Source organism: Strigops habroptila, chromosome 15 (genome assembly GCF_004027225.2).
Source record: "Strigops habroptila isolate Jane chromosome 15, bStrHab1.2.pri, whole genome shotgun sequence".
In the NCBI taxonomy this organism is placed as follows: Eukaryota; Metazoa; Chordata; class Aves; order Psittaciformes; family Psittacidae; genus Strigops; species Strigops habroptila.
Genome location: NC_044291.2, coordinates 12,055,700 through 12,082,646, shown reverse-complemented (window position 1 = coordinate 12,082,646; position 26,947 = coordinate 12,055,700). Strand labels below are relative to the sequence as shown.

Sequence of the window (26,947 nt, the reverse complement as noted above, 5' to 3'; positions counted from 1 at the left end):
GGCTCTCCAGAACGGGTAATGTTGCTGCCATTCATTCTGAGTGGTGCTCCAGCCTTCATTTACATCTGGTATCTCAGATGTCCCAGCCTTTCTCTAGAGTAAGTCTCTGATATCTGACAATAAATTTAGGTGCAAATTATGAGAGCCAAGATCCTGCATTTGGAATATGCCTGCCTCTCTGCAATATTCAGTTGTGCTCCCTGGTATGGGTGGATCTGCCATAAAAGCAGAAGTCATTCACAAAAGATATGACTTCCTTTGTAATTCAGGATACTCATCATACTTGAGGAAGACCTTTCCTGTTAAACAGAAACTCATTGCAAGAATACCAGGAGATGGTATTGACAGAGGAATTGTTTACACATCCTTCGTTATTAGCAAAGGTAGCTCATGGTTTAAAAAAGAAAAAAAACAAAAAAAAAAAGTTTGAATTATTTGGGCATCTGTGACATTATCAGGACATGTAGCAGTGCTAGTTCAAGGTAAAGATTTTAGGGAAATTCCTTGGCTTTAGCCTTTTTACCCAAAGCCATACGCTGGCCCAAATCACAGCTTCGTGGAAGCAGACTATAAAATGGATTTCTTGGAACACACAACGAAGTGTGAGCCCTCTTCTAGGCGTACCATCTAGGGTATTAAAACACTTTAGATAGATGAAAAGAATAGTAGACTGTTCATATAAACTGTGAATGGTGTGTTTCTACTGTTGAAGTTTGTAATGCTTTGGAGTATCTTTGCCACCTTCATCTTCTTTGCCAAGACTTTCTTCTGATAACACTATAACTACCGTACCTCAATTTAACATTAAACTGTTCAAGTACTCTTGCAGATTCTATGAAATCCAAAACGCCCTGCATGGACGCTTACAGGTTTTGCTATTACCGTCATGTTGAAGACACATCGATCCTACCCAAACCTCAACCCGCAAAACCTGAAGACCAATTTAGGCAAAACCCATCCCAAAATTTGCAATTGGTGCATATGCATCAGTCTTCTGTCCTCGCCAAAACTGTTGGTGACTTGTCATCAGCCTCCCTGACTGGCAGCAGGCAAGACTCTCTCACATGGCTTAGTTCAGTTGGCAGCTTCTAGGAAGATGGCTGCTGCAGAAAGTTATGTCTTGTTTTGGGAAAGTGTTTCAAGGAATGTTTTTAATACCTAAACGGTAACACTAAGCATGCTAATCTCGCACCAATCCCAGGTCTGCCATGGATTAAATGAGCAATAACAGGCAAGTCATGAACTTCCCCACTGAGAAAAACAATGTCTAATGCACACAGTCTCTGCTACTAGCTTTGGTACGTTTTTCATGAAAGATGTAAAAGTGCTAACAGCAGTGTACAATTACCTAGCAGATTTCAGAGCCTGAGAGCATCAAGCCCTCTGTCCTCTTTCAGCTGGAATAGCGTTAATTTCTTCCTAGAAGCTGGCCACAGGTGGCTCCATCATCCAACACTAAGCTGGGCTCTTCAGTCCCCCCAGGTGTTGCAAAAGCAACACTGGTTTTCCCTCCCATTGCTGCTATCATGGATATAAGGAACCTGTCCTTCCTTGTAAGGAAATAACATAAAAAAGGACAGTAATCCGAAGTATGGCTTTCTATCTGATCCTTTAATCTAATTTTTATGTGTGCTTATGAGTTCCTCAAAAAGTGTTTTCAGAGTCTTCTTTTCAACCATGTACTGGAGGGTTTTTTTCTCAATAATGTTGTAAAAGTATTAAAGTATTGTTTTGCAGTTAGCCACAAGATGGCAGTTAAGGAGGGAAAACCTCAGCAGGAGCTGGGTTAGTGCTTACAATGTACAGAAGCCATACGTACCATAAAAGCATGTTGGCGAGGCGGGGGTTGGAGGGGAGTGAGCTGTCAAACAGAGTAATGCACTCTGTAAACAGGGATGGACTTCACGTGGGTAACTTAGGCACTTTAGATAGGCTGTAAACCTTGGAGTACCTGGCCAATAGAGAAACAAGGGAGGGACTTTGCGGTCAGGTCATAGAAGGGAGAAGCCTTGTAACCAGAGTGTGCCTACTTACTACAACATAGTAAGTTGCAAAAATGTTAAGTAAATAGATGCTTCACTGTTGTCTCTAACCTGAGCCTTTACAAGAAAAGTTTTTAAGTTTCTAACAATCTTACTGCAAGCACAGATCATTTTGTGAAAGCCACCTTAAATTAAGCCATTTGAAAGTTGTTCTCAAGGGGCAGGCAACTTCCGTGTTGCCCCAGGAGAGCCCAGCGGGAGCCCTGCTCAGCCCCACTGTGACATCAGAGCCACCACTCTGAGTCAGAACTAGGCTGCCCTTGGCTGTTGCCCTGGGCAGGCATACTCCTGTGGAAGGGTGGTGTGGAGCTGCTGCTGGAGCTGGTTCTGCCTGAGAACCCAGATTGCTGAGGCTTAGGAGTAAGAGCTGAGCAGGGAGCCTGCGTTTGCCCAGAGATGGCAAGGAGAAAGGCACCACAGAAAAGAGGCCAAGGGAGCTTAGATGTCTCCTTTGAGAGCAAGGCTGACCAACAGTCAGCAGGGGAGGGACTGGCAGCAGGGAGCCACTGCCAGACGAGTAGGTACGAAGTTGGCTGCTCCTGCCCAGGGCATCAGGTTAGGACAGTAGATGGGACATGGCCTAATGAGCCAGTGGATCATGGATCAGCATGGGGAAGCTGACAGACGCTTCTGCACAAGAGCCCGATGGCTTGCCAAGCCCCCTTCTGGTGGGCCTCGGCTGAAAGCCTGGCTTGCTCTCCCAGCCAAAAGCCAGCATGCAGCAGGGGATTCCTCATGCTGCGAGGGTTGGGGCTCAGCTTAGCTGTGCGGGGGGCCCAGCCCCTGACACCTCAGGTTGGTCTCCTGGGACCTGCCTGGCAGAGGGGAGGGTGCTACCTGGGGAGGAGAGGTCAGCACCAGGGAAGAGGTGGGGGATGGTGGTTGGGGGCAGCAGCCTGTGCCCCCTTTGTGAACAGCCACTGAGAGGAGCTGCCAAGAGGCAGGTTGGGGCAGAGAACATGGAGGGAGGGGATGAGAATCAGGCTGTGCTGGGGTGTCACCAAAAGTCAGGAGAATAAGAACCCTTTACACCAATCCTAGAATCATAGGTTGGAAAGGACCTTAAGATAATCTAGTTCCAACCCCCCTGCCATGGGCAGGGGCATCTCACACTAAACCATATCACCCAAGAGTCCATCCAACCTGGCCTTGAACATTGCCAGGGATGGAGCATTCACAACTTCATTGGGCAACCCACTCCAGCGCCTCACCACCCTCACAGTAAAGAACTTCTTCCTTATATCTAACCTAACTTCCCCTGTTTAAGTTTGAACCCATTACCCCTTGTCCTATCACTACAGCCCCTAATGAAGAGTCCCTCTCCAGCATCCTTGTAGACCCCCTTCAGATACTGGAAGGGGGTCTTCACGCAGCATTCCCTTCTCCAGGCTGAACAGCCCCAACTTTCTCAGGCTGTCTTCATACAGGAGGTGCTATATCCCCCTTATCATCCTCATGGCCCTCCTCTGGACTTGCTCCAACAGCTCCATGTCCTTTTTATATTGAGGACACCAGAACTGTACAGTACTCCAAATGAGGTCTCACGAGAGCAGAGTAGAGGGGCAGGATCACCTCCTTCAAGCTGCTGGTCAGCTTCTTTTGGTGCAGCCCAGGATACAGTTGGCTTTCTGGGCTGTGAGCACACACTCCCAGCTCATGTTAAGTTTCTCATCAAATGTAGCATTAAGAAGCAGGCACTTTTTACTACGGCACTGGATGCACAGGGCAATTGCTCCACCAAATGTGCATGTCAAGTCTTACAGGGTTCTTGCTTTAAGAATTCGTCTCATACATATATATTACAATTCCCAGGAATCTTATATGTAATTTCTTCCCAGAACTAATTGACATGAGTTACTACCCACTAGAGCATGTGCAGTAACTCTCTCTGGTGGTCCCGGGGGTCGTTACTTCATCTCTCTTCTTCAAGTTATTCACAAGTCACATGGAGGAAGATGAAGGCACGTTACTTCATCTTTTTCTCACTGTAGTAATCCTCCACACAGTGCCAGATGTCCTTCTTGATTGCCTGTGCTAGCCCTGTTATCTATGAACCACATGTGTACATTATAACATGTTTCCATGGTATGAACGGGCTACTTTTAGCTGAGTTTGCAAGTCTCAAGGCACTTAAACAATTGAGCATTGTAGAAGCGTTTTTATATGTATCATCCCCCCTTTTTCTTTTGAGAGTTCCTTATTATGATCCTCAACTCCATATAGTCTTTTCGATCCTACAGTTACTACAGTGATTACTATTACTAGAACTATTATTCTTAAAGTTTGTAAAAGAGATGCTAACCATCCAGTAAGCAAAATGCCACCCAGATTTGATAATAATTTATTTAACCAATTGTCTTCCATTCCTTCTTTGAGATCTCGTGATTGTTGGGCCACTTCTCTCATTCTATTAATTTGTTCATTCAAACTGTCAGTTACATTAGGGGTGTGTATGCAACAATGATCATGATCCAATTTTACACATACTCCATGTTCTTTCAGTAATAGAAAATCTAGGGCTAGTTTATTCTGCGAAGTCACCTCTGTGTTGTCTTGGACTTGTTCATTTGTTTTAATCCTTGAGCTGTAGCATTAACTGGAGTCAAGTTAGGTTATCCATGTTAAGTTATCCAGAATTAATCTATTTTCTAATGTCATTAAACCTGGCATTAGGAAACTCTGAAGTCCCCAGCTTATGACTACTGATGTAGCTGGGAGCCTCCAGGCATCAGGAGAAACTTCCCTCTTTATTCTTGTCCAGTGTTTTACCTAGATGGGACTTTCTTTCCATAAAGGACACAAGGTTAAAACTCCAAAGGTGACTTGATAGATTTGAGTAGTCCATGTTAGTCTTGTAGTTCATTTACGATTGCTCAGAACCCAAACTGTATACCCTGGACCTGAAATTCCTACATTTTGCATACCATTGTTCGTACATGGGCTAGATGTCCCATTACAGATGATACTAGTATTTAATGCCTGCTGAACTATTTGCAGGAGTTTCGTTTGGTCATGACTTGTCATATTCTGTTGATTTAAATGACAAGTTATAACAGTGTTATTAGTGCCATATTTCCAATCCAGGATTGTGATGGGTTTGCTATAGGGACCCCATGCAAAGCTCCAGATCATATTTCCTAAATATTTCCAAGTTCTCTCCATGCCTTTCTTCCCAGTTTCTCTATCTATCCTCAGAGGCTCATACTGTGGCAATTTGGTGAAGTTAGTATGGTTTTTTGTAGTTACACATAAAGAGTGAAGTCCCTGACTTGAGATTGCTCCATTCTGGGTATTTGTTTCTATCCATGCTAAAAATCCTTCATTTAACAGAGTTGAGTGCTCAGGGCAAGGAGTTCCATTTGCGTGTGCAAATAGTGTCCGATTATCTCCTTATGTCCACAAGCCTGAATCCTGTAATATATCTGTTCCCTGGTGGAACAGATTTTTGTCTAGGTAGTGGATGGCATTTGCTTTTTGGATAACTGTGGTAACATTATCCATTTTCTCTAAGTAACTTAAATCTAAAGGTATAATTCCCCAAGGCCAAGAATCAGATGCTGATTTTGGCAAAGGAACACAGGCAGTTAAGCTAGATAGATTACGCAGTTGTCCAAACCCTGTAGTTAACCCTAAGATAGTATTTTGTTCCCAGTCGTGTGTTTTTACTCCTAACTTTATCTATACTTGTTCACTTACTTATTGTTATTTCACTTAACAGCAAAACTGCTATTATCCAAAGATCCTCACCTATTTTAACAGGAGATAAAAGTCCTTTTGTTACTCACTAACCTGTTGTCTAGGAATTTTCAGTCGTAGAGGTCCCGTAGTGTCGACCTTCCATTCCGTGGGTGCCTCTTTCTTGATCCTGGCATAGTGAATCCACGGAGCAATACCATCTACTTTGATGGCTGTGCGAGTGGTCAACAATACCTAATAGGGTCCTTTCCACTTCTCTTGAAGTGGTTCAGAGTTCCAGGTTTTCATATACACATAGTCTCCTGGTAGGTGCGAAGGGGCTGGAGTGTCAAGAGTCAGTGGTTCAGAAAGGATGATGTATTCTTTAAGTAGGTGTAAAACTTGTCCTAGAGAGATTAAATAATTGTTAATTTCTTGTCTCCCCACTTGTTCCATTGAACCCAGGAGGGTGGACATTTGATAAGGTCTACCAAACATAAGTTCATATGGACTAATTTTCAGTTTAGTCCTTGGCTGTACAATTATTCTAAGTAGAGCCAAGGGTAATACCTGAGGCCACTTTAAAGAGGTTTCTTGGCAGATTTTGAGGACCTGCCTCTTTAGTGTTTGATTCATCCTTTCTAATTTCTCACTGGACTGTGATCACCAAGGGGTGTGTAGATCCTATCATATTCCTAGAATTTTACTTAACCATTGGAGTATTTCTGCTATAAAATAGGGTCCTCTATCAGAGGACATTCCTATTGGTACTCCAAATCTGGGAATAATTTTTTTAATAAGGTTTTTGTTACTTCTCTAGTCTTGTTAGTGTGGCAGGGAAAGGGTTCGGACCATCCTGAAGAAGTATCTATCAATGCTAGTAGATACTGGTACCCTTGTTGTTGAGGCAATTCTGAAAAATCTATTTGCCAATAATCTCCTGGTGAATAACCTTTCCTGGTTATACCCAGAGGTGGTTGCTTTATATTCAGGGGGGTTTTCTTTAAGCACACTGGGCATTTTTCAGGGATCAATTTTACTATCTTTGTCATCCTAACACTAATCACCTGAGGCTTTAAACTATTTAACGTAGACTCTACTCTCCAATGCATCTGTTGGCTTTTATCTTTGACTATTCATGTCATTAATGGTACAGGTATTATTACCTGATTTTGTGGAGTTATAAACCGGCCTTGATAATTTTTAAGTGCAATGCTAATTTATATCAACTTATAGATAATTTGGCCTGACATTTAGTATTGAAATAACCTTTTCTGGAATTAATGCTAGGATGCCTTCTTGTGCAGCCTCTTTTGCCATTTTATCCGCCAATTTATTCCCCTGATGAACTGGTAAAAACCCTTGCTGGTGTGCTTGACAATGCATAACAGCAACCTCCTTGGGCTTTTTAACAGCTTCCAAGAGTTTTAAAATTTTTTCTTTGTGTTTTATTGATGATCCTTGTGTTGATAACAAACCCCTTTCCCTCCAAATAGCTTCATGTGCATGTATTACACTGAACACATATTGTGAATCAGTCCAGATATTTACGCTTATCTTCTTTCATTTCCAATGCCTGGTGGAGAGCAATCAGTTCTTCTTTTTGGGCAGCCATATTTATAGGCAAGGGTTTACCTTCAATTACCTCCGTGGTAGTTATGACAGCATACCCTGCTTTTTGTTTTCCTTCTTGAACAAAACTGCTACTGTCCGTGAAAAGTTCATAATCAGGATTCTCCAATGGTTCATCGAGCAGGCCAGGACGACTTGAATATGCCTGTTCAATAGTCAGTAAACAATCATGGGTCAATGGTTCCTCCTTTGATTCTTGGGTAGTCAGGAATAAGGCTGGGTCAACTGCTGAAGTTGTCTTCAGTTCTACATCATCTTGTTCCATCAAGACCGCCTGATATTTCAGCATTCGACTAGGAGACAACCAATGCCCTCCTTTTTGCTCTAAACCAGAGCTGACTGCGTGGGGTACATATATGGTCATCTCCTGCCCCATAGTCAGCTTTCTGGCTTCTTGAATTAACAGGACAGTTGCTGCAACTGCTCAAAAGCAGCTGAGCCACCCCTGGCTTACTTGATCTAATTGCTTACGGAAGTAACCCACAGGTCTTTCTTCTCTGCCGACTTTTTGGGTCAAAACTCCCAACGCCAGATGCTGTCTTCCGTGCACAAAGAGTTCAAAAGGTTTTGTTAAATCTGGGAGTCCCAGCACAGATGCTGTCATCAATGCTCATTTAAGAGCCTTGAAAGCACTTCTGGCTTCTGGAGTACAAATCAATAGTCCTTCAGGGACTTCCTTCAGTAATTCATAACTAACAGTCTGTAATTTGAAATCCATAATCTCCACCATCCAGCCATTTCTAGAAAGGCCCTCAAGTCTCTGACTGTCTGTGGCATGTTGCTTCTTTACGATCTGGCCCTAATCTTTGCTGTCCAGGTATAATTTCAAAGCCTGACCTGTTATTGCACAATCTGGGTCTTTTTCCAAGATACGTTGTATCCCCCTTGACCCAAAAAGTTCAGGAGGCTAATGGTTAATTCCAGGCACTTCTCATTAGTCTCTCCTGCCCTACATATTGCAGTACCAGTCCCTCCAGGTTCTCTTTTTTTTTCCCACATTTCCAATTCTTTGGCTAATTGATTTCCAAAGATTGTCGGGCTGTTTTTAAACCCTTATGGTAATACAGTCCATGTAAGTTGAGTCTTGTGGTGTGTCTGAAGATTGTCCCATTCAAAGGCAAAAATCGCCTGACTGTTTAGATCAAGAGATATGCAGAAGAATGCATCTTTTAAATCTATGACTGTAAACCACTGATGTTTTTCCCTAAGAGTGGTTAGTAGTGTGTAGGGGTTAGCTGCTACTGGATGGATGTCCTGAACTATCTGATTTATTGCCCGTAAATCTTCCACTAATCAATATTGTCCTGTCCCAGGCTTTTCAACAGGCAAATTGGAGTATTATACTCTAATTCACATTCTATCAAAAAGCCAATTTTTTTTAAGTTCTCTATCAACCCCTCAATTCCCTTTTGTGCTTCCAGTTTCAGGGGATATTGTTTTCATCTTACCAGTCTCAATGCAGGATTTAGGGTAACACAGGTTGAGCTTGTCGGGAACGTCCTGTAGTTCCACTGGCCCAAACCAGGAGCGTTACTGCATTTTCTATCTCCTCCAGTACTCCTTCAAGATTATCTGGTTCTGGTTTTCCCTGCAACATAAAAGTCTTTGCCTCAATGGCTTTAGTCTCAGGTACCAATAATTGTACCTCTCCCCCTTTGAATATAATTTGAGCATCCAATTTACCTAACAGGCCTCTTCCCCAGAGGGGTACTGGGCATTCCGGCATATATAAAAACTGATGAGTTAAACATTGCTTGCCAAATTTAAAATTAATGGGGTTAAAGAAAGTCCATGTTTCCTACTTCCCAGTCACACCGACGTTTACAGTTTCTTTTCTTAAAATACCTTGCTTAGTATTTATAACTGAAAATGAAGGCCCTGTATCTAATAAAAAGATTGACCTTTTGTTTCCCCAGTTCCAGTGTAACCAGGGGCTTAGCTGGGGTCTGTTCCCCTGGTTCCCTTCATTGCTGATTTAAAGGAAAGTTCCAATGCTCCCTCCTCAGGTGGCTTTTGAGGACATTCTTTCCTCCAATGTCCAAATCTCTTGCAACAAGTACACAGGTTCGGTTTCAAGCCTCCTTTCTTAGGTGTTTGCCTACCCCCACCTCATGGAGTTGGTGGTCCTCTCAAAGTGGTAATAAGTCCAGCATCCCTTTTTCTATCTCTTTTTTTATTTTTCTAACTCTCTTTTCCTTTCTTGTTCTTCTCTTTCCTGTTCTCTTTCTCTCAGTTTATTGTCTTCTTCCTCACCTCAATTATTAAAGCTACCCAAGCTACTTCTATCATTTTGTCTAGGTTTCATGAATCTTCTCCCTCTAATTTCTGTAATTTCTTTCAAATATCCGGTGCTTCCGGATATCTATCTTCCTTGAAAGATAGAGGCTAGTTATACTGCCTTCTTGGGCATGTTTAGACCCACTTGTTCCCATTTCTTAGTACTCCTCGGGACACCACAAAGTATTCTTGTATCAATTACACCACTAACAGATTAAATTGATTATTATCTCAACACTTGCACCTGGTGAATCCATTTTTTCCAATCAACAAATTTGAAAAAGATACTTAAAGGTTCTGATTTTACTCTGGAACTTATCTTGCGCCCCCCCACATATACAATAACAACAGATTCCTAGTTGAAACTTGACAGACATTATAACCCACAATACACAATATTGTATTATATCAACCAACAGTATTCATAATTGGGGTCTCAAATCCCCCCTTTTTTCTTTTTTTTTTTTTTCTTTTCTTTTTTTTTCCTTTTTTCTCTCCTAGGGGTCTCAAACCCCTTTTGGCCAATTCATCCAATCCTAGGGGACTCGAACCGCCTACAGACGGTAAGCTTACCACAGGGACTTGGACTCTGTTCAGGGGACTCTAACCCCAGTTTCCATTAATCAGTTTTACTTCAAAATAATGCCTTTAAAACTTACTCACCCAGGGATCTTGTCCCAAGCCCCTAACAGTCTGTTGTTGCGGTTCTCCCCAAGAATCCCTTGGTGCCAGCTGGAGATTAGTTGATTCCAGATCTGCTGAGGCTCAGAGGTGAGGTCCCATATGGGTTGCCAAAACTGTCACCGAAAATCAGGAGAATAAGACTCCTTAACACCAATACAGCATTAAGAAGCAGGCATTATTTATTACAGCACCACATGCACGGGGCAATTGCTCCACCAAACATGCATGCCAATTCTTACAGGTTTCTTGCTTATAAGAATTCATCTCATACATATACATTATAATTACCAGGAATCTTATACATATTAAAATTTCTTCCCAGAACTAACTGACATAGGTTACTACCCACTACAGCGTGTGCGGTAACTCTCTCTGGTGGTCCTGGGGGTCGTTACTTCATCTCTCTTCTCTTCCTCAGGTTATTCACAGGTCACATGGAGGAAGATGAAGGCACATTACTTCATCTTTTTCTCGCTGTAGCAATTCTCCACATCATAATGCCAGATGTCCTTCTTGATTGCCTGGGCTAGCCCTGTTATCTATGAACCACATGTATACATTGTAACATGTTTCCATGGTATGAACGGGCTACTTTTAGCTGAGTTTGCAAACCTCAAGGCACTTAAACAATTGAGCACTGTAGGAGTGTTTTTACATGTATTAGCTGGGTCTGCTTCCAGTGGTGGAGACTGCTGCTGCTGCCACCAGCTTCTTCCTCTTCCTCCACTGCAGGCCTGTAAAGCAAAGGATGGGGAAAGAAGAGAGGGGACCCCTGGAACCAGCCCAGCTGTGCTGCCTTCTCTTGCTGCAGCTGGAACGTCTCTTGGGAGGCTTCCCAAGGCTGAGCTCTGGCAAGGGCCTTGGCCCTCAGAGCATGGGCACTGCAGGCAATCAGCATCTTTTTTTCCTCCCATAGGAGCCTTTTCACAGAGGTGGAGCTGGTGAAACGCTTTTCTCAGACCACTTCCAGCTCAGCCACTCGAGGGACAGCAAAGTGGCATGACAATGCCACAGCACTTGCAAGTAAGCTCAGCACTGGTTCTTGTTGCAAAGTCCTTGGGGGTGAACTCAGAGAGCTGCACCGTGCCAGCAGTCTGGCGAAATGTCACAAGTGGCTGGAGAAATGCAGGCTGCCCTGCACCCCAGAGATGTGGCACCTAGGACTCAGTGCTTGCCTCCCTACAGGGAGCCAAAACACTCTTGGCTGGGCATCCTAGAGAAGAGACCTCAAGAGAGAGACCTAACTGTTCTCTGGTTTCTTTGCCCAGGGACGGTCTTCAGCCTTGCTTGCCATCCGGCAGGTACCCTTGCATCCCTCTGGAGATGTCTGCTGAGCACGTGCGTCTTCACCATGTATGTACTACCTGTTTTTGCTGTTGGGCTTTTGGGGAGGCGGTAGCTTCATGCTGCAGGGGGCAGGGAGGGAGGGGGTGAGAATTGGGCTGTGCTGCTGGCTGTGCTTCCAGCAGTGGGGACTGCTGCTGCTGCTGCCAGCTTCTTCCTGTTCCTCCACTGCAGGCTACACTGCTTTACAGCAAAGATGAGGAAACGAGTATGTATGTACTACATGTTTCTGCGTTGGACAGGGGGAGAAAGGAGATGTCTGAGGGCCAGTGCAAGCAAAGGGGAGAGCAGGGGGTGTTCCCCAGCTTGCTGCCCATTCTCACAAGCACTGCTCATGTTGTGGCCATTCTCAGGGAGAACCAAGAGCAAAGGCCCTGGGCACTCTCACTGCTACACATTTGCCAGAGGCCCAAATTTTGGCCATGGTAGGACAAACTGCCATGTAGCCAGATGCTGGGGTGCAGAGCTGAAAGTCTTGTTTTGCTCAACCTCTTTACTTTCTGGGAGTAATGGCTTCTGGAGCCCTTCCTTTGGGGAAGAGCTGCTGGCAGTTTTGAAAGGTGTGGACAGAAAGTGTTCCTCCTGGGCGCTGCTCTAGCAGCTGTCAGCAGCAGGCTTCTGAAACAGTGGCTTTCCTGCCTGGAAGTGGTAATCCAGCTGGTTTGCTCAAAACCTGGCTCATTGACAGACACAGGACTCCCTCCTTTTTCAGGCAAAAGATGGCCGTGCACAAGAAAAGGTGCTTGAAATTCATTGTCTTCTTGCTCCCAATGGTTCTTGGTGAGTGTCCATGAGCAAACATGTGAGAGTGACAGCCTGGTTGTGCTGGATGCCAGCTTTCCTTTTCAGCCTGTATGTGTGGAAACTCGCATGGCCCAAGTGCTTCCAGAGTACGTCCTTTACGAGGACTTGCTTTTCAGCTACCAGTAAGACTGGTAGTCTCCCAGCCATGCTGCTGCACTGGCCACAGGACCAAAGGGCTTGCTTAGTCTGCAAGCTCGGGAGAGAAGAGTGTATGTATTTCCAAGCCTGAACTGGGGGATTCCCAGAGGGGCCGTGCAGGGTGACCAGTGGAGAGGTACCTCTCCTGGCTGATGCAGCCTGGTCTTGGGGCTCATGGAAGCAGTAAGGGGAAACAGGGAATAGCTCTGGGGCACCAAGCACACCTGAAGATCATGGCTACAGAGTGCCATGAAGCCCGCGGTGATGACTTCCGGTCAGAGGCATGTCCTCTCTCTGCACTCCGTGTTCCCCACCTCCTCAGCTTACCTGCTGCCCCACCCACAATGCAACCAGGAGGAGACCACAGCACTGCCAGGGATCATTAGCAACCCTCGTCAAGTAACTGTCTCTTGGTGATGTGAATTGCAGCTGGTGTTTACTGTGGGACCTCACTGCCAGTGTGGACTACACAGGCAAAGGCACAGAGAGAGGTTGGTGACTCTTTGGGACAGGCAACTCCTGCAAGGGAGCATTGCTGACAATCGCTGGCTAAATCATGGGCTCTTCTGTGTCCACACAGGATGACCCAAAGAATCAGTAGCGTTTGCTGGGGCTTCCTAGGGAAGCCTCTTCTGGGAAGCCCCAGCAGCTCTGGTGGATGCTCTAATGGAGCGTTTTTCCCTTTCAGGATCTGACATGGGCATCTGCAGCAGAAACAAAGATGCTGAGGTAAAAGATGTTTCCTGGGCTGGAATTGGGTCTGTGCAGAAGCATCAGCCAACCTGTCATGGTTTAAGCTCAGCCGGTAACTCAGAACCATGCAGCCGCTCGCTCACTCCCCTACTTCTTCCTCCCCCTGCTCCCAGAGGGATGTGGAGGAGAATCAAAAGAATGTAACTCCCACAGGTTGAGATAAGAACAGTCCAATAACTAAGGTATAATACAAAACTACTGCTGCTACCACCAATAACGATAATGATAAGGGAAATAACAAGGGGGGAGAATGCAATTGCTCACCACCCGCCGACTGACACTCAGCCCGACCCGAGCAGTGGTCTGGGCCTTCTGGGTAACTCCGCTCAGTTTATATAGTGGGCATGATGTGCTGTGGTATGGAATACTCCTTTGGCTAGTTTGGGTCAGGTGTCCTGTCTCTGCTTCCTCCCGGCTTCCCCTCCTCCCTGGCAGAGCATGAGACTGAGAAAGTCCTTGGTCGGAGTAAACATTACTTATCAACAACTGAAAACATCGGTGTTATCAGCGTTGTTCCCAGGCTGAAAGTCAAAAACACAGCACTGCACCAGCTACTAAGAAGGAGAAAAAATGACTGCTGTAGCTGAACCCAGGACAACCTCGTGCTACCTGCACCTGTTTTCCTAACAGCCAGGGCTCCCGTACTTCCCTTTGGCCTTTGCCTTTCTCTCAGCCTGGGGAGGAAGGGAAGCATTCACTAAGCAGGGAAAGCCCCTGTGTCTCTGCTCCTTGCTGAGCTCAGATGCTCCCAAGGGAATGGGCTGCTCTCTGACAACATCTGCTTTCCTGTTCTTGCAGGAATTTGCACACCTTTTTGACAGAGCAAACCCAGAAGCTGCAGCTTCTGCTGGAGGAGGTGGCTCAGCTGGGGGCAGAGATCAGCAGTCTGAAGAAGGTAACCCTGCATTTTGAGGAAGGAGGCTTGGCTTCTGCCCAAGAAGCCCTGAGGAAGCACTCCTTGGGATTAGTGATGGGCTCAGCCTGCTGACTGCGCAAGCCAGCCTTTGCCAGGGGCTTGATGGGTGAGCTTTGATGCTGCCAAGGCCTTTCTCCGGGCCCAGGTTAACCGGTGCTTCAGGCAGTGGGGGTCTTTTCCCAGGTTAACCAGTGCTTCAGGCAGTGGGGGTCTTTCAACATGCTTCCCTTGGCACGGGCACCTCTGGCTGCTCTGGCTGGGCCCTGAGCAGCAGTAAGGCCCAGGCCCAGTCCTGGGGCCAGCCATCGCAGACAGGGCCTGAGCATGGAGGTTGCGATCAAGGCGGTGGGGACCCCATGGCCATGGCCATGGCCATAGGTACTGTGCTTGTGGCTCACGTCAGCTGCAGTCTCTCAGCTCATTGGACAAGGCTTGCCTTGTGTTTCTGACACTGACCCTTTGCCTCTCTTGGTGCTGGTAGCCATGCTGAACTGCCTGCAGATGTGCTCATTTTCTGTGCTTGCTTGTGTCTTTCCCAGGAGAGACAGGAGATGAATCAGGCAGCGCTGGAGCTGGCTTCGGAAGTCTACGTCGGGAGATCTGACTGGGCCCTGAAAAGTTCTGGTATGGACACAGCAGCCCATTCTCCTTGCCATGCACTTGTCTGTAGCACTCCCCAGAGGAGGCTGTCCTCCAGGCGCTGCTCTCCAAAGTGGGGGAACTGAAAGCAGAGGACCTTCATGAGGTCCGAGAGCAAGGCTGTGGCAGTGGCTCTCTTGGATTCCCTCCCGGTCCCACCTCTGTGTGGGTGCCTCTGGCACTGCCCCACACACATCCAGGGCTGATGGAGGGGCTCCCTTCCTCAACAATGCATTTGGAAAGGGAATGGCTGCGTCATCCTATACTGCCCCCATAGCAAGCCCTCAGCTTTGGTCTGCTGTCATTCACCCGCACCCTCAGACCTTCTCCTTGTGGCGCTGAGAGGAGCAGACACCAGGCATATGGGTGCCGTTGTCCTGTGCAGCTAGGTACCCCCACCAGCATGGAGGTGAGGAGAGGACTGACAGACATGGAGCTGGCCAGCGGCATCAGAAATAGTGTCTGAGCACAGGGTCCTCCTAGTCTGTGACCTCTTGCAGTCACCTGCTCTCCCTTCCTTACAGGTGCCACCATTGACATGCAGAGAACTTCCAAGACGTATGACTGCAAAGAGAATTGGGTCTGCAGGGTTTTATGGTTCTTCCGCGCTCCCAACCCTCCTGATACAATTTTGCAGGTATTGTAGCAGAAATCATCAGTGCATGTTTCCTTCCTGTGAAGTTGGGGACTGACCTTAGGGGCTGTCCTCTCAGGCCAGTGGTTATGCTCAAGCCCACAGTGTTGGCCTGGTGCCTGAAACCAAAGCTCAAACTCAGGGCTGGACTTGCTAGAAAGCAGTGGTTCCCCTCAGGAGGGGAACAGAGCTCAACTGCTGCATCTTGCCCACAGTCCTCTGTCACAGCTGGGTGAAAGACTTTCTCCCTGGTGACCACATTTCCACACTTACCCCTAACAGTACCTTTTTGAAGTGGGAGGCAGGAGGTCCTCTGCAGAGCCACTGGGCAGAGAGGTGTATCTGTAAGGCCCTGACTAGGATGGCTTAGTAACAGGTATACTCCTCTTTCCATAATACTGAGAGGCTGCTGCTTCTGTCCATTTCCTCACACATGCCTCATTTTCAAGCTGGAATAGACCCCACAGACACACCAGTGCCTGTGCTTCAAGCTACATGAGCAGCTGTGTTGGACTGAACATGGGCTCACATTTCATTACTCTCACATTCTGGTTGCAGCCGGATGTTTCCCCAGAAAACTGCTGGCCTTTACAAGGGCACCAGGGCCAGGTGGTCATCAGGTTGCCAGCACGAGTCCATCTGACTGCTGTCAGTGTGCAGCACATCTACAAAGAAGTCTCTCCATCTGGGACCGTCATCAGCGCGCCCCGAGACATCACTGTGTTCGTAAGTCTCTGCTGGGTGCTTTTGGCTGGCATGTGGCCCTGGAGGAAAGCTGTGACTGGGACTTGCTTGCTTTGTGCATTCTTGGAGGTTCATGTCCTGTTTTCTCCTAAGCCTAGCAGTGCCCTTGCAGGATACTTCAGGGGGTCTAGAGGTTCCATCCCTCTCAAGACTCATTCTGGTGAGAGCACCTCAGGGTTCTTGAGTAAAACACGAGGTGGAGACAGCACTTAACTACTGCTAGAGCCCCAGGAGAGGCTGGACACATAACAGGGCTGATCCAGCACATATGTTCCCTCTTTGCTGCGACGAGTCTGAGCTTCTCTCCTTCCTCCTTGTGCTTTGCCCTTGAGGGAGTGGATGCAGACAGAGAAGAGGAAACTCTCCTTGGGACGTTCATGTACAACGTGGCAAAAGAGGCCATTCAAACCTTCCCTCTAAAGGTACGGTCCATGCATGGGGGCAAGATGCCCAGGAGAAAACCAGGAGCGCCTGCAAGTCTGTGACAGGAAGAGCGTGAATGCTCTCTCCCGTGGCACAGGGGCCCGGGCTGCTGCGGAGGAGACCTGGTGGAGTTGGGAGGACTGAGTAGCATGCGGTGGTGGTAGCAGCAACAGGTTTGCAGGGGCAGGGTCATGCCTGTGTGAGCTTAAGTCCCGAGAGACCCCTGGTTGCAGCTGCTGCCTTCAGCAGAGCCAGCTGCACACGTGGCCGCTCCATCAAAGCAACATCTTTGCAGCAGGAGAAACAGGGATGCCTGGTGGGGAAATCTGCCAGGCAGCACTGTCGCTCCACCCTGTGGCCTGCTGGCAGGCTGGACAGTGTCCTCTCCTCCCAGCACAGCACGCCTCTTTTCTCCTGGTGCCCTCACACCTGCCAGGAGGAAGGCAGGCAGAGCGGATAGTGGGAGCTTAGTGGGGATTCACACCAACTGCCCCACGCACAGGAGGACCTCCCCGGCCTCTCTGTCAGCACAGAGCGAGCTGCAGAGGGAAAGGGACAATGGGAAGGGAGGCGCAGTCCCCAGCAGGCCAGGTTGCAGGGGGTGCCAGGTGCCTTCCCCCTTCCCGTGCCTCCAGTCTCTGCAGGAGCCCCGGTACCAGCGGTGAGCCTCAGATGCCTCCAGCCACTCCCACCCACTTCTGGAAGCTTGTGCCTGAGCAGGAACAGGGCTGGCAGGGGAAGAAACATCGATTGCACTGTCACGCTTAACGCCTCAGTTTCCCTGTTGCTCTCTTCACAGGACGCACACAGAGCCTTTTCACACATCAAACTTATTGTGAAGAGCAACTGGGGAAACAGAGCCTACACCTGCATTTATCGAGTGCAGGTTCATGGGAAGATGGCAAAACCAGAAAGCCTCAACTGAGATCAGAGGAGAAAAAGAACATAAACAAAAAAGAGGAAGAGGGGAGGAGGGATAAATGCTTTGTCAGATCGGAGTGGTGTAGAAGATCTGTCTCCAAAGTCCAGTGTGCAGGAAGGTCCATCGGGGGAGGGCAGGAGTGCCCACTGACATGGCTACAGGGCAGCCTGCAGGCAGGGGATGTGGGTCGACCAACAATCCTTGGGGCTGCCAGGGGCTTGTGAGCTCCCCCTTTTAATTTCCCAGTAGTGGGGCTGGAGGAGCATCAGATTCCCCACTGCACCATCAGAGGGGTGTGTGTGATGGCTGCCTTCTCCCGGGGATGGTTTCAGGGTTGTGCAGCCAGGTGTGCAGCCAGGGCTGTCCTTCCAAGCAGGGTCCCTGCACCCCAGGGGCTGTGTGTCAGAACAATCTGGGTGAAGTCATCTTCCTGCTGAAAGAGCCAGCACAGGGCAGCTGAGACCAAGGCTGATGGACAGATGAGATCTTCTGAAAAGCTCTTTGATATCATGTGTGAATTTCATCTGACACCACCCCCCCCACCATGTTCCTATATCCCTACTGCTGGAGGGCAGGACTGGCTCTGCCAGAGCCCCCAGCAGAGCCCTCTCCTCCCAGTGACACCCTCAGCCTGCACCAACCAGAGCTCATGGAAGGGGCCTGCCGAAAGTCTTCCTAAAACCAGAGAAGAGGCAGTTTCAGGGGGTTTCTGTGAGAAATGCATTAGGTTTTGCTCAGAGAATTCTCCCCTAAATCGTCACTGTCTTTTCCCTCTTGGGAAGCCCCCCGTAACAAGATGAAGCAAATGTCCAGTGGCAGCTCTATCACCCAGTCGCTCCTCCTGGCATTTGCAGACACGTGGGAGCTGCAGCTCCTGAGCTTCTGGCTCTTCCTCGGCATCTACCTGGCTGCGCTCCTGGACAATGGACTCATCATCACCACCACAGCCTGCAACCAACGCCTTCACACCCCCATGTACTTCTTCCTCCTCAGCCTCCGCCTGCTGGAGCTGGGCTCCATGTCCACCACTGTCACTAAAGCGATTGCCAATTCCCTCTGGAACACCAGGGCCATTTCCTTCCTGGGATGCACTGCCCAGGTCTTTTTCTTTCTCTCCTCAATCACAGCCAAGTTTTATCTTCTCACCGTCATGTCCTACAACCGCTACGTGTCCATCTGCCAACCCCTGCTCGACGGGATCCCCCTGGGCAGCAGAGCTTGTGTCCACATGGCAGCAGCTGCCTGGGCCAGAGGGTTTCCCAGTTCTCTGCTGCACACTGCGGGACGTTGTCACTCCCCTCTGCCAAGGCAATGCCCAGGGGACCAAAGCCGGGTGAGAAGAGTGGAATCCTGTCCCCTCTCTGCCTGTCCTGGGACAGTTCTGCCACTGTCCAGAAGCTCTGGGAGAGCTTGGAGCCCTTCCCTGAGGCTGTGTATGAGGAGATCAGTTACAGCTCAGCACGGGAGAAGCAGGCAAGGTTCAGTTGCCCACATTCAGTGGGTCCCCTCCATGGGGCACATCTGCCAGGCTTTTTTCCCTCACTCCCCCACCCATGGCTGACCCCCTGTGCTGGGGTCTGTGTGAGGAGAGCAGCAAGGTCCTGGGCCCAAGACAGGAGCTTCCTCTCACCAGTTCTTCCTGTCCAAGCCAGGGACAGCCCCTCTCTCTGTGCTCCTGCATGCTGCGTGATACCTGAGGGTTGAGGGAAGGTGCTGTCCCAGGGCAGCTCTGGGAGCCCCTTTGAGACAGGGTTTGTCCCAGGGGAGCATGGTGAGTCCTGAGCCCTCCTCCCACTCGGCCTTGGCTCTCTGGATCCCCCCAGCACTGAACACAAGCTTGGTCAGCAGAGCACATCCCGTAACATCTCCAGGCTCCTATTCAAAGAGGTCCCTGCCTTCTAAGATTCGATGATTCTTTCAGGCTGGAACTTGTGATTCTCTCTCCTTAACTGTTGGTGTTTTGGGGGACTTGTCTGTGGTATTTAACCCATGGCAATGGTCATGCAGAGCATCTGTGTTTCTGGCTACACCCTTCAGAGAAGCTAGACACGTGCACTGCAAAGGGGAGTGCTTAGATGGGCTGTGTCCTTGGAGGCAAGCCTGTTCCTGCGGGGGACACAGCCCTGGGAGAGAGTGTGTAGGGAAGGGCTGGGCTGCGTTCACAAGGCAGTGTTTATCTCCAGTCAAGTGACACGATGCTGTCAGAGCTCTGTGCCTTGCTTGTTCCTCTCCCTTTGCCCTCACCTTGCAGGGTTTTGGCTGAGGCACAGCCATGGAATGGAGAGAGCTGATCATCCTCAGCCACGCACACCCCCTCTCCCCGTGGCTGAAGGGAAGAGACCAGCTTTTGGGGAGTGTTTTTCATTAGACTCATATTGGAGGTAGTAGAGGAGCCGTGTAGAGGGAATGTCGGAGTCCAAAAGAGGGAGCAGGTGCCTGTGGCTTAATCAGCGTCACCTGGAAGGGGAAAAGAGAGGAAAACAAGGTGCCCATAGTGCCTCGTTCTCCAGAAGACTTGTCTGCAGTGCAGGCGTCTGGCATAACGAGTTGCTGTACGTGCATTTGACGTTTGCTGTGTGTTGCTGTGTGCATGCCTGGGAACCTTTAGCTAAAGTCCCCCTGTCCCAGTGGCACGCTTGATGGAAACATCCTGTGTAATCAGGACATTGTTAATGGTCTGCTGCTGTCACTGATTGACATTTCTCCCCTTTTTGAGGAGGAAGGTAAAGGCAAGAGAGACAGAGCTAAGGGGCAGGTAAAATACGTCCCTCAAGGGGTTTTAGAAGGCCTCCCAAAGGAAAGATCTTGTCTCTGATGCAAACTGGAGTGACATCAGAGACATCATGTGGCAGGGCAAGCTCATGGCTGGAGCTGAGCTGGCACTGGAATTGGTTCTAAGTCCTGAGCCCTCCTAGCTCCAGCCAGACATTGCTGGGTGCCCCTGCTCTGCCAGCTGATCCCCAGTGCGTGAGAAACGTCTGATCCAGGGTCTGCTTATGCCTTCTAAACAGCTTGTGATGTGTGAGCGCACGTCAGCATTGAATAGCTGAGCTAGTGAAAGGCAAAGATGTGTTCTTTGGCCTCCCTCCGCTCAGCTTTGGGCCAAGGCAGGGGAGCAGGCCTGCTGTCCTGTGGCTGCCCACTCCGGTAAGGTGGTCGTGTGTTCTCAGAAGCCCCGTCAGAAGGTGGAGATTCTCAAGGGCTGGTAGTTGCAAAGCAGAGGAGGAGGGGTGGGCAGGCTGCCTTACCTTTCCTGGGCAGTAGTGCTGGTTTTGGCTGGGATAGAGTTAATTCTCTTCCCTGTGGCTGGTGCAGTGCTGTGTTTTGGCTTTAGTCTGAGAACAATGCTGGTAACACACCGATGGTTTAGTTGTTCCTCAGTAGCACTTGCCCTGATCAAGGACTTTTCAGTCTCTCATGCTCTGCCAGTGAGGAGGGGCACAAGAAGCCAGGAGGAAGCAGAGACAGGACACCTGACCTGAACTAGACACAGAGGTATTCCATACCACAGCACGTCATGCCCAGTATAGAAGCTGGGGGGAGTTGGACAGAAAGGGCCAATCACTGCTGGGTCAGGCTGGGTATTGGTCAGTGGGTGCTGAGCAATTGTATTGGGCAACACTTGTGTTTTCTGGATTTTCATTCTCTTTTTCTGTTGCTCCCTATTATTATCATTACTGTTATTATTAGTATTATTTATATTATCACTGTATTTTACTCAATTTCAATTATTTAACTGTTCTTATCTCCACCCACAGGTTTTACGCTCTTCCGATTCTCCTCCCCATCGCACGCGGGGGCTGAGCGAGCGGCTGCCTGGTGCTGAGTTACCAGCTGGGTTTAAACCAGGACAGAGGGACACTCCAGTTTGCCCTCGTCTGCCCTTATCTGGGGCACATGGTGTGTGGGAAGGGAATCTCCTTTACAGAGACACCCCAGGCGCCCACGCTCCCTCAGCCACTCTGCTCATTGTGGTGGTGCAGCCAGAGAGGATCCAGGCATGCGGGCGCTGGCAGAGGAGGGGGGACACAGACACAGACACACAGACACACAGAGTGCAGCTCTGCTAAAGGGATTTAATGGATCATGAGAGGGAAATGGCCCAGGGCTCCCAGGGGATCAGGCGGGGTCCTCCAGGGATGACTATCTCCTCATGCCGCTGGAGAGGGACACGATAAGGGTGTCACCACCACTTCTGGTCCTGAAAGACAGAGATCAAAATGAGACACCACCACCCCCCCCGCGGCAGTATCCTCTGGGACATGAGAGGGGCCTTGTCCCCACTGTCTGTCTCTGCAGAGACCTGGGGAAGGAGAAGGGAATTGGAGACCCCAATATGCCTGGGATGGGGCTTGGCTCTTGTGAGATCCATATGGCACCCAGAGTCCCTTACCCCAGGATGCCTTGAAAGCTCCCAGAGCCCTGCCCAGCCCTCACGGTGATCCTGGGGGTCTGTATGGCACCAGGGCCCTTGCCTGGCCTGCACGGTGATCCTCTGGGCCTGCCGAGCCCCACTGAGTGCAAGGAAAGGCAGCTCTGTCCAGCTTGCCCTGGGACATGGATCATGGACAGTCCCCTTTGTTTCCCTCTCCCATACCCAAGCTCTGGCCACCCCTGAGGGCTCGGGGATTTCCTGGCTCTCAGAATCCCTTGTGGGGCCAGAAATGCCATGATGCCGCTCACCTAGGCATGAAGACCTACAGCCAGGCGTTTCTGGCGGACAAGCTCCAGCACCTGGAGAGGAACCTGAGGAGAAAGGGAGGGTTAGGGACATGCTTGGGTGCACTGGGGTGTACTAGGAGGCAGGGAAAAGCAGTGAGCAATGGGGTCCTTGGAGAAGGTGCTTTCAGGGAGAAGTGGGGTACATGAATTTGCATGGCGGTACACAGAAAGCAATGGGGGTCCTGGGGAAGGGGCCCACCTGGGTGCATGGCCGTGCACTGGGGTATCCTGGAGTGCTCTGGGTTGTAATGGGATGGATGGGAATGCAAGGGGGACCCTGGGGAAGGGGGCCTCCCTGGAAAAACACTGGGGTGTGGGGATGCTCTCGAGGGTTGTAGTGGGGTGCACTGGGGTGCGCTGGGACACACTGGGATGTCCTGGAGTGTTGTGGCCATGAGAGGGGAGCATCTGGGGACAGTAGAACTCATGATACCTACCTCAGGCTTCTTTCCTTCCTCTATTTTGAGTTCCCCCTGTAGAGAGACCACGAAACCTCACTGGTCACTGGGATGTCCCCAGTACCAGCAAGGGACCAGCAAGGGACGGGAGGAGCAAACTGCCCTCCAGTTCCCCAGACTGGATGCCCTCCAAGCCCACCCCAGTACTTACGTCCAGGCTATAATCTCCGCTTTCTTCTAAGACTGCCTGGGAAAGAGAGCAAAGAGCTTGTCTGGATTGGACCTTGGTGGGGCTGTGTGTGAGGCACAGGTGTCCCCAGCCTCCCCAGGCCCATGGCTTCCCCCTGGTCTGAGCAGGAAGATCTCTTCTGCTCCCCCAGCCCCATTGCTCCAAGTTTCACCTGGGAAACCTGTTCATGCAGTGACCAGGGGTGGGGACGGAGGTAAGGACAGCCTGGGGAATTAGGGGTCTCCAAAGGGGATGGGGTGACTGGGACCCAAAGATAGGGCACTGGCGTAAATTAACTGGACTGGTGGCATTGAAGGGACAGGACTGCATGGGATGTTAATGCGGGGTATAGGAATTCAAGTGGAGGGGATACGGGGACTTCAAGCATGGTGGATGGTAGGGGCAGAAGGACGAGGACTGCAGAGGACCAAAGTGAGGGGATTGGGAGAGTGTTTGGGAGTTGGGGTTCAAGGAAGGGGTTTTGGGGACACTACCGCAGTGGACAAGATGAAAGGCAAAGGGCTGAGTGGGGAAATGTCCCGGAAGGCACTGGGAACGATCAAAGGGAGGGCATTTGGGGACCCTAGGTAGGACACAGAGGAGATCCCAGGGAGGAGATGTCTGAGGGGACCAAAAGGATGGGATGAGGGGGCCCAAAAAGGAGGGGTGTGAGGGCATCGAGACAAGAAGCTGGTGGGGGCCCTCCTAGGCAGGAGATAGGTCCGGCCATTCAGTGGAGAAGCTGGGCTCTGGGTATCGGGAGCTATACTGCGGGGAAGCGTGGGAACAGGCAGAACTGTGGAAGGCAGAAAGCTGCATTGCCTGGGGCTGGAGGTGCAGGGAGGCCTGGAGGGGCCCCTTGCTTGGGAAAGGGAGAAGCCGACTCAAGGGGTTTCATGCCCACCACTATGATTTCATTCTGCAGGAGAGCTGATGTCTTGCAGCCAACACCTGTTCCCAGCCGTGAGCCCCTCCACGGGGCATTGGGGACTCACCTTAGCATCTGCTGGGGTGCACAGCAGGATGGTGAAGAGCAGGGCCATGCTGAGCACTGCGACTTCATGTTTCTCTGCGGTGTGGTGAGTCCTGGGTGAAGCTGGAGAAGGTGAGAGGCAGATTTATCCCTCCCAGGACTCCTCCTTGCCCTCCCCAAGAGCCCCCAGGGCAAAGCCAGACTTGGCAGAGACACCAGCCCTGGCAACAAGCCTGGCCTCGGCACAGAGTCACCCCCACCTCCAGCATGGCTTCAGCCACCTTTCCCGGCATCCGGCCAGCTTCCTGCACGGGGCAGCTGGACATGCAAGGGCCCAGGCATCTGGGGGTGGTGAAGGGCAACAGACAAAGGACCCCTGACAGCCAGACATCCTTTGGTGACTGCCCACTGCTCCAACACAAAACCATCCCCCAACAGCCCCCCAAAGCCAGATCCCCCCATCTCCCAGTGCCCCTCACCTCCCAGCACTGCCATCTCCCAGTACCGCCTGCCTCCCCGGACTGTCTTTCGCCCCAGGACTCCCCCAGGGATGATGCCAGCCTCAGACCAGGGGTCTCTGAGGCAGAACTGTCCCTGCCCCCTCTCCATCCCTTGGGTAAACAGGGGGCTGGGAATGACCCCTCTTCTTGGGGCATCAAGGACCCCAGGATTAGGGAACACCAGGAGGTGGGAGGACAGCTGCGGGGTGTTGGCAGTGGGGGTACTGGTGGGTGACTGGGATCTTCAGTCACTGGAGGCAATGGGGAGCACTGGTGAATGCTGGGCACTGGAAGATGAGGGTTCGGCTTGAAGGAAGTGCTGGGGTGGTCACAGTGCCCAGCTCCAGCCCACCCCATTTCCCATGCACTGCAGGCCCCAGTCTGGTCCAGTCCCCAGCCATGGCCTTCCCAGTGCAGAGGACAGAGCAGAATATCCCCTGCCCTGGCCATCACCCTGCCACTGCCTGGGGCCACCATGCCCACCCAGATCACTGGAGTCCCACTCTGCAGAGCTGCCCCCAGATGGTGGGTCCCAGTGATGCCAGCAAGGCATCCCCAACAAGGGTCTGGCTCCAGCCACGTCCCTGGATGGGACTTGGACACGGCCCACCCAAGGCCCTCATGCCCAGGAGATGTCCCTTCAATGCCCTCATCCTTGGCCAGGCCAGCTCTGTCCCTGAGCAGGATGTGGCCGTCCGGAGGGACACAGTGAAGTGGGTGCTTGCCCTCAGGCAGCCACTTGGAGCTAATTGTGGGGACAACAGAGCTCCCATGGCAACAGGAGGGATGTTTGTTCTTGTCATCCCTCCTCTGTATGTGTGTGGCTGATAAGCTGTGTTTGCCCAGGGCCAGTGGCGCAGGAACCTGTCAGCAAGAATATGTTGGTGCTTCCAACATGTTCTGCAAGGTTAGTGCTTCATGAGAATGCCTGATGGGGGGTGAGGGGGAACCTGGAGAGGTTAAGCAAGCCTGGCAGAGCCTGCTGAGGAGGGCAGCGCTGGGGGCATCAGGGAGGAGCAGGTCCAGGGCACCCCGCACACTCACTGGGGCTCCCTCAGGACAGGCTGGAGCCCAGAGGTGGGGGCAGTCCCAGGGGAACAGCCTCACGGCCAGAGAGTCCCTCTCTTTCATGGCAGCCCCATGGCAGGGGTTTCCCACGGGAGCGCTGCTTAGAGACTCCTGGTTTAGGGAAGTGCCTCCCCAGGGGCACCGTCCCCTCTTCCTTCTGCCCCCCACCTCCCCTGCAACTATCCCTGCCTTTCCAGAGTGGTTTCTTTCACGGCACCACTGGTCCAGACATCACCATCCTGGTGACCCTGGGCAGTGTCATTTGCCCAGTGTGAGGCAGGGGCAGTGTGGTATGTGGCAATTGCTTCATTGCTCCATGCTGAGTGGGGTGCACCCCAGGGGGTGTGGGTGTTGAGTGTTTTCCATCTCCAGCCCTTGATCATCACTCTAAGCAGAGGAGGATTCCAGATGCCCAATACCCTATTTCCCTCCCCTGTGCTGCTGGCAGCCATTCAGGGACATCTGCCAGACACCTCTCAGGTGCAATTGGGGCTTGTGGAGTAACGCAAGTGTGGATGCCATGGTTACTGTCAGGTCTTGCCATAAGATGCTGGGCTACCACCCAGACTGCCAGGAGTTGGTTCAGGGGTAGTTGATAGCATGGTGGGAGGGGCAGGAGCAGGGGCCATGGGGCTCAGGGGCAAGGGATCACACAGCTGGAGGAATGTTCAGTCACCTTTCTCTCCCCTTACAACACCTGCACTAACTCTGGGCTCCAGCCTGTCCTGAGGGAGCCCCAGTGAGTGTGCGGGGTGCCCTGGACCTGCTCCTCCCTGATGCCCCCAGCGCTGCCCTCCTCAGCAGGCTCTGCCAGGCTTGCTTAACCTCTCCAGGTTCCCCCTCACCCCCCATCAGGCATTCTCATGAAGCACTAACCTTGCAGAACATGTTGGAAGCACCAACATATTCTTGCTGACAGGTTCCTGCGCCACTGGCCCTGGGCAAACACAGCTTATCAGCCACACACATACAGAGGAGGGATGACAAGAACAAACATCCCTCCTGTTGCCATGGGAGCTCTGTTGTCCCCACAATTAGCTCCAAGTGGCTGCCTGAGGACAAGCACCCACTTCACTGTGTCCCTCCGGACGGCCACATCCTGCTCAGGGACAGAGCTGGCCTGGCCAAGGATGAGGGCATTGAAGGGACATCTCCTGGGCATGAGGGCCTTGGGTGGGCCGTGTCCAAGTCCCATCCAGGGACGTGGCTGGAGCCAGACCCTTGTTGGGGATGCCTTGCTGGCATCACTGGGACCCACCATCTGGGGGCAGCTCTGCAGAGTGGGACTCCAGTGATCTGGGTGGGCATGGTGGCCCCAGGCAGTGGCAGGGTGATGGCCAGGGCAGGGGATATTCTGCTCTGTCCTCTGCACTGGGAAGGCCATGGCTGGGGACTGGACCAGACTGGGGCCTGCAGTGCATGGGAAATGG

General features: G+C 50.7%; 1 protein-coding gene and 2 long non-coding RNA genes across 6 annotated transcripts; 1 reads left to right on the top strand and 2 right to left on the bottom strand.

The window, feature by feature from the left end:
• The first annotated feature begins 3,459 nt into the window (after positions 1–3,459).
• On the top strand, positions 3,460–18,675 carry LOC115617147 (sperm-associated antigen 4 protein-like). Of its 4 annotated transcripts, XM_030507346.1 has the most exons (11): positions 3,460–3,472; positions 11,230–11,663; positions 12,367–12,434; positions 13,026–13,087; positions 13,285–13,325; positions 14,148–14,244; positions 14,805–14,889; positions 15,429–15,541; positions 16,097–16,264; positions 16,615–16,704; positions 17,505–18,675. In XM_030507346.1, the coding sequence occupies exons 2-11, from the start codon at positions 11,413–11,415 to the stop codon at positions 17,628–17,630; spliced, it is 1,101 nt and encodes a 366-aa protein (XP_030363206.1). In that variant the 5' UTR covers positions 3,460–3,472; positions 11,230–11,412; the 3' UTR covers positions 17,631–18,675. The 4 variants fall into 4 exon arrangements, with proteins under 4 accessions (XP_030363206.1, XP_030363205.1, XP_030363208.1 ...); XM_030507345.1 differs by lacking the exon at positions 3,460–3,472 and having other exon boundaries at positions 10,513–11,663; XM_030507347.1 differs by lacking the exons at positions 3,460–3,472; positions 11,230–11,663 and adding an exon at positions 11,859–11,862.
• A 2,100-nt stretch (positions 18,676–20,775) lies between these two features.
• Positions 20,776–26,459, bottom strand: LOC115617044. The gene is made up of 3 exons (XR_003994484.1): positions 26,450–26,459; positions 24,911–24,913; positions 20,776–20,893 (listed from the first exon to the last, which is right to left on the bottom strand). It is a non-coding gene; the product is annotated as an uncharacterized LOC115617044 (long non-coding RNA).
• On the bottom strand, positions 21,675–22,822 carry LOC115617043. Its single transcript, XR_003994483.1, has 3 exons — positions 22,787–22,822; positions 22,311–22,373; positions 21,675–21,828 (listed from the first exon to the last, which is right to left on the bottom strand). It is a non-coding gene; the product is annotated as an uncharacterized LOC115617043 (long non-coding RNA).
• Positions 26,460–26,947: the final 488 nt, after the last annotated feature.

Excerpts from the sequence above, each read along its gene's own strand:
- LOC115617147 (XM_030507346.1), top strand. The coding sequence starts at position 11,413 with ATGTCACAAGTGGCTGGAGAAATGCAGGCTGCCCTGCACCCCAGAGAT. Across the intron at positions 15,542-16,096 it reads CTCCTGATACAATTTTGCAG|CCGGATGTTTCCCCAGAAAA; the intron begins GTATTGTAGCAG and ends TTCTGGTTGCAG. Across the intron at positions 16,265-16,614 it reads CCCGAGACATCACTGTGTTC|GGAGTGGATGCAGACAGAGA; the intron begins GTAAGTCTCTGC and ends TTTGCCCTTGAG.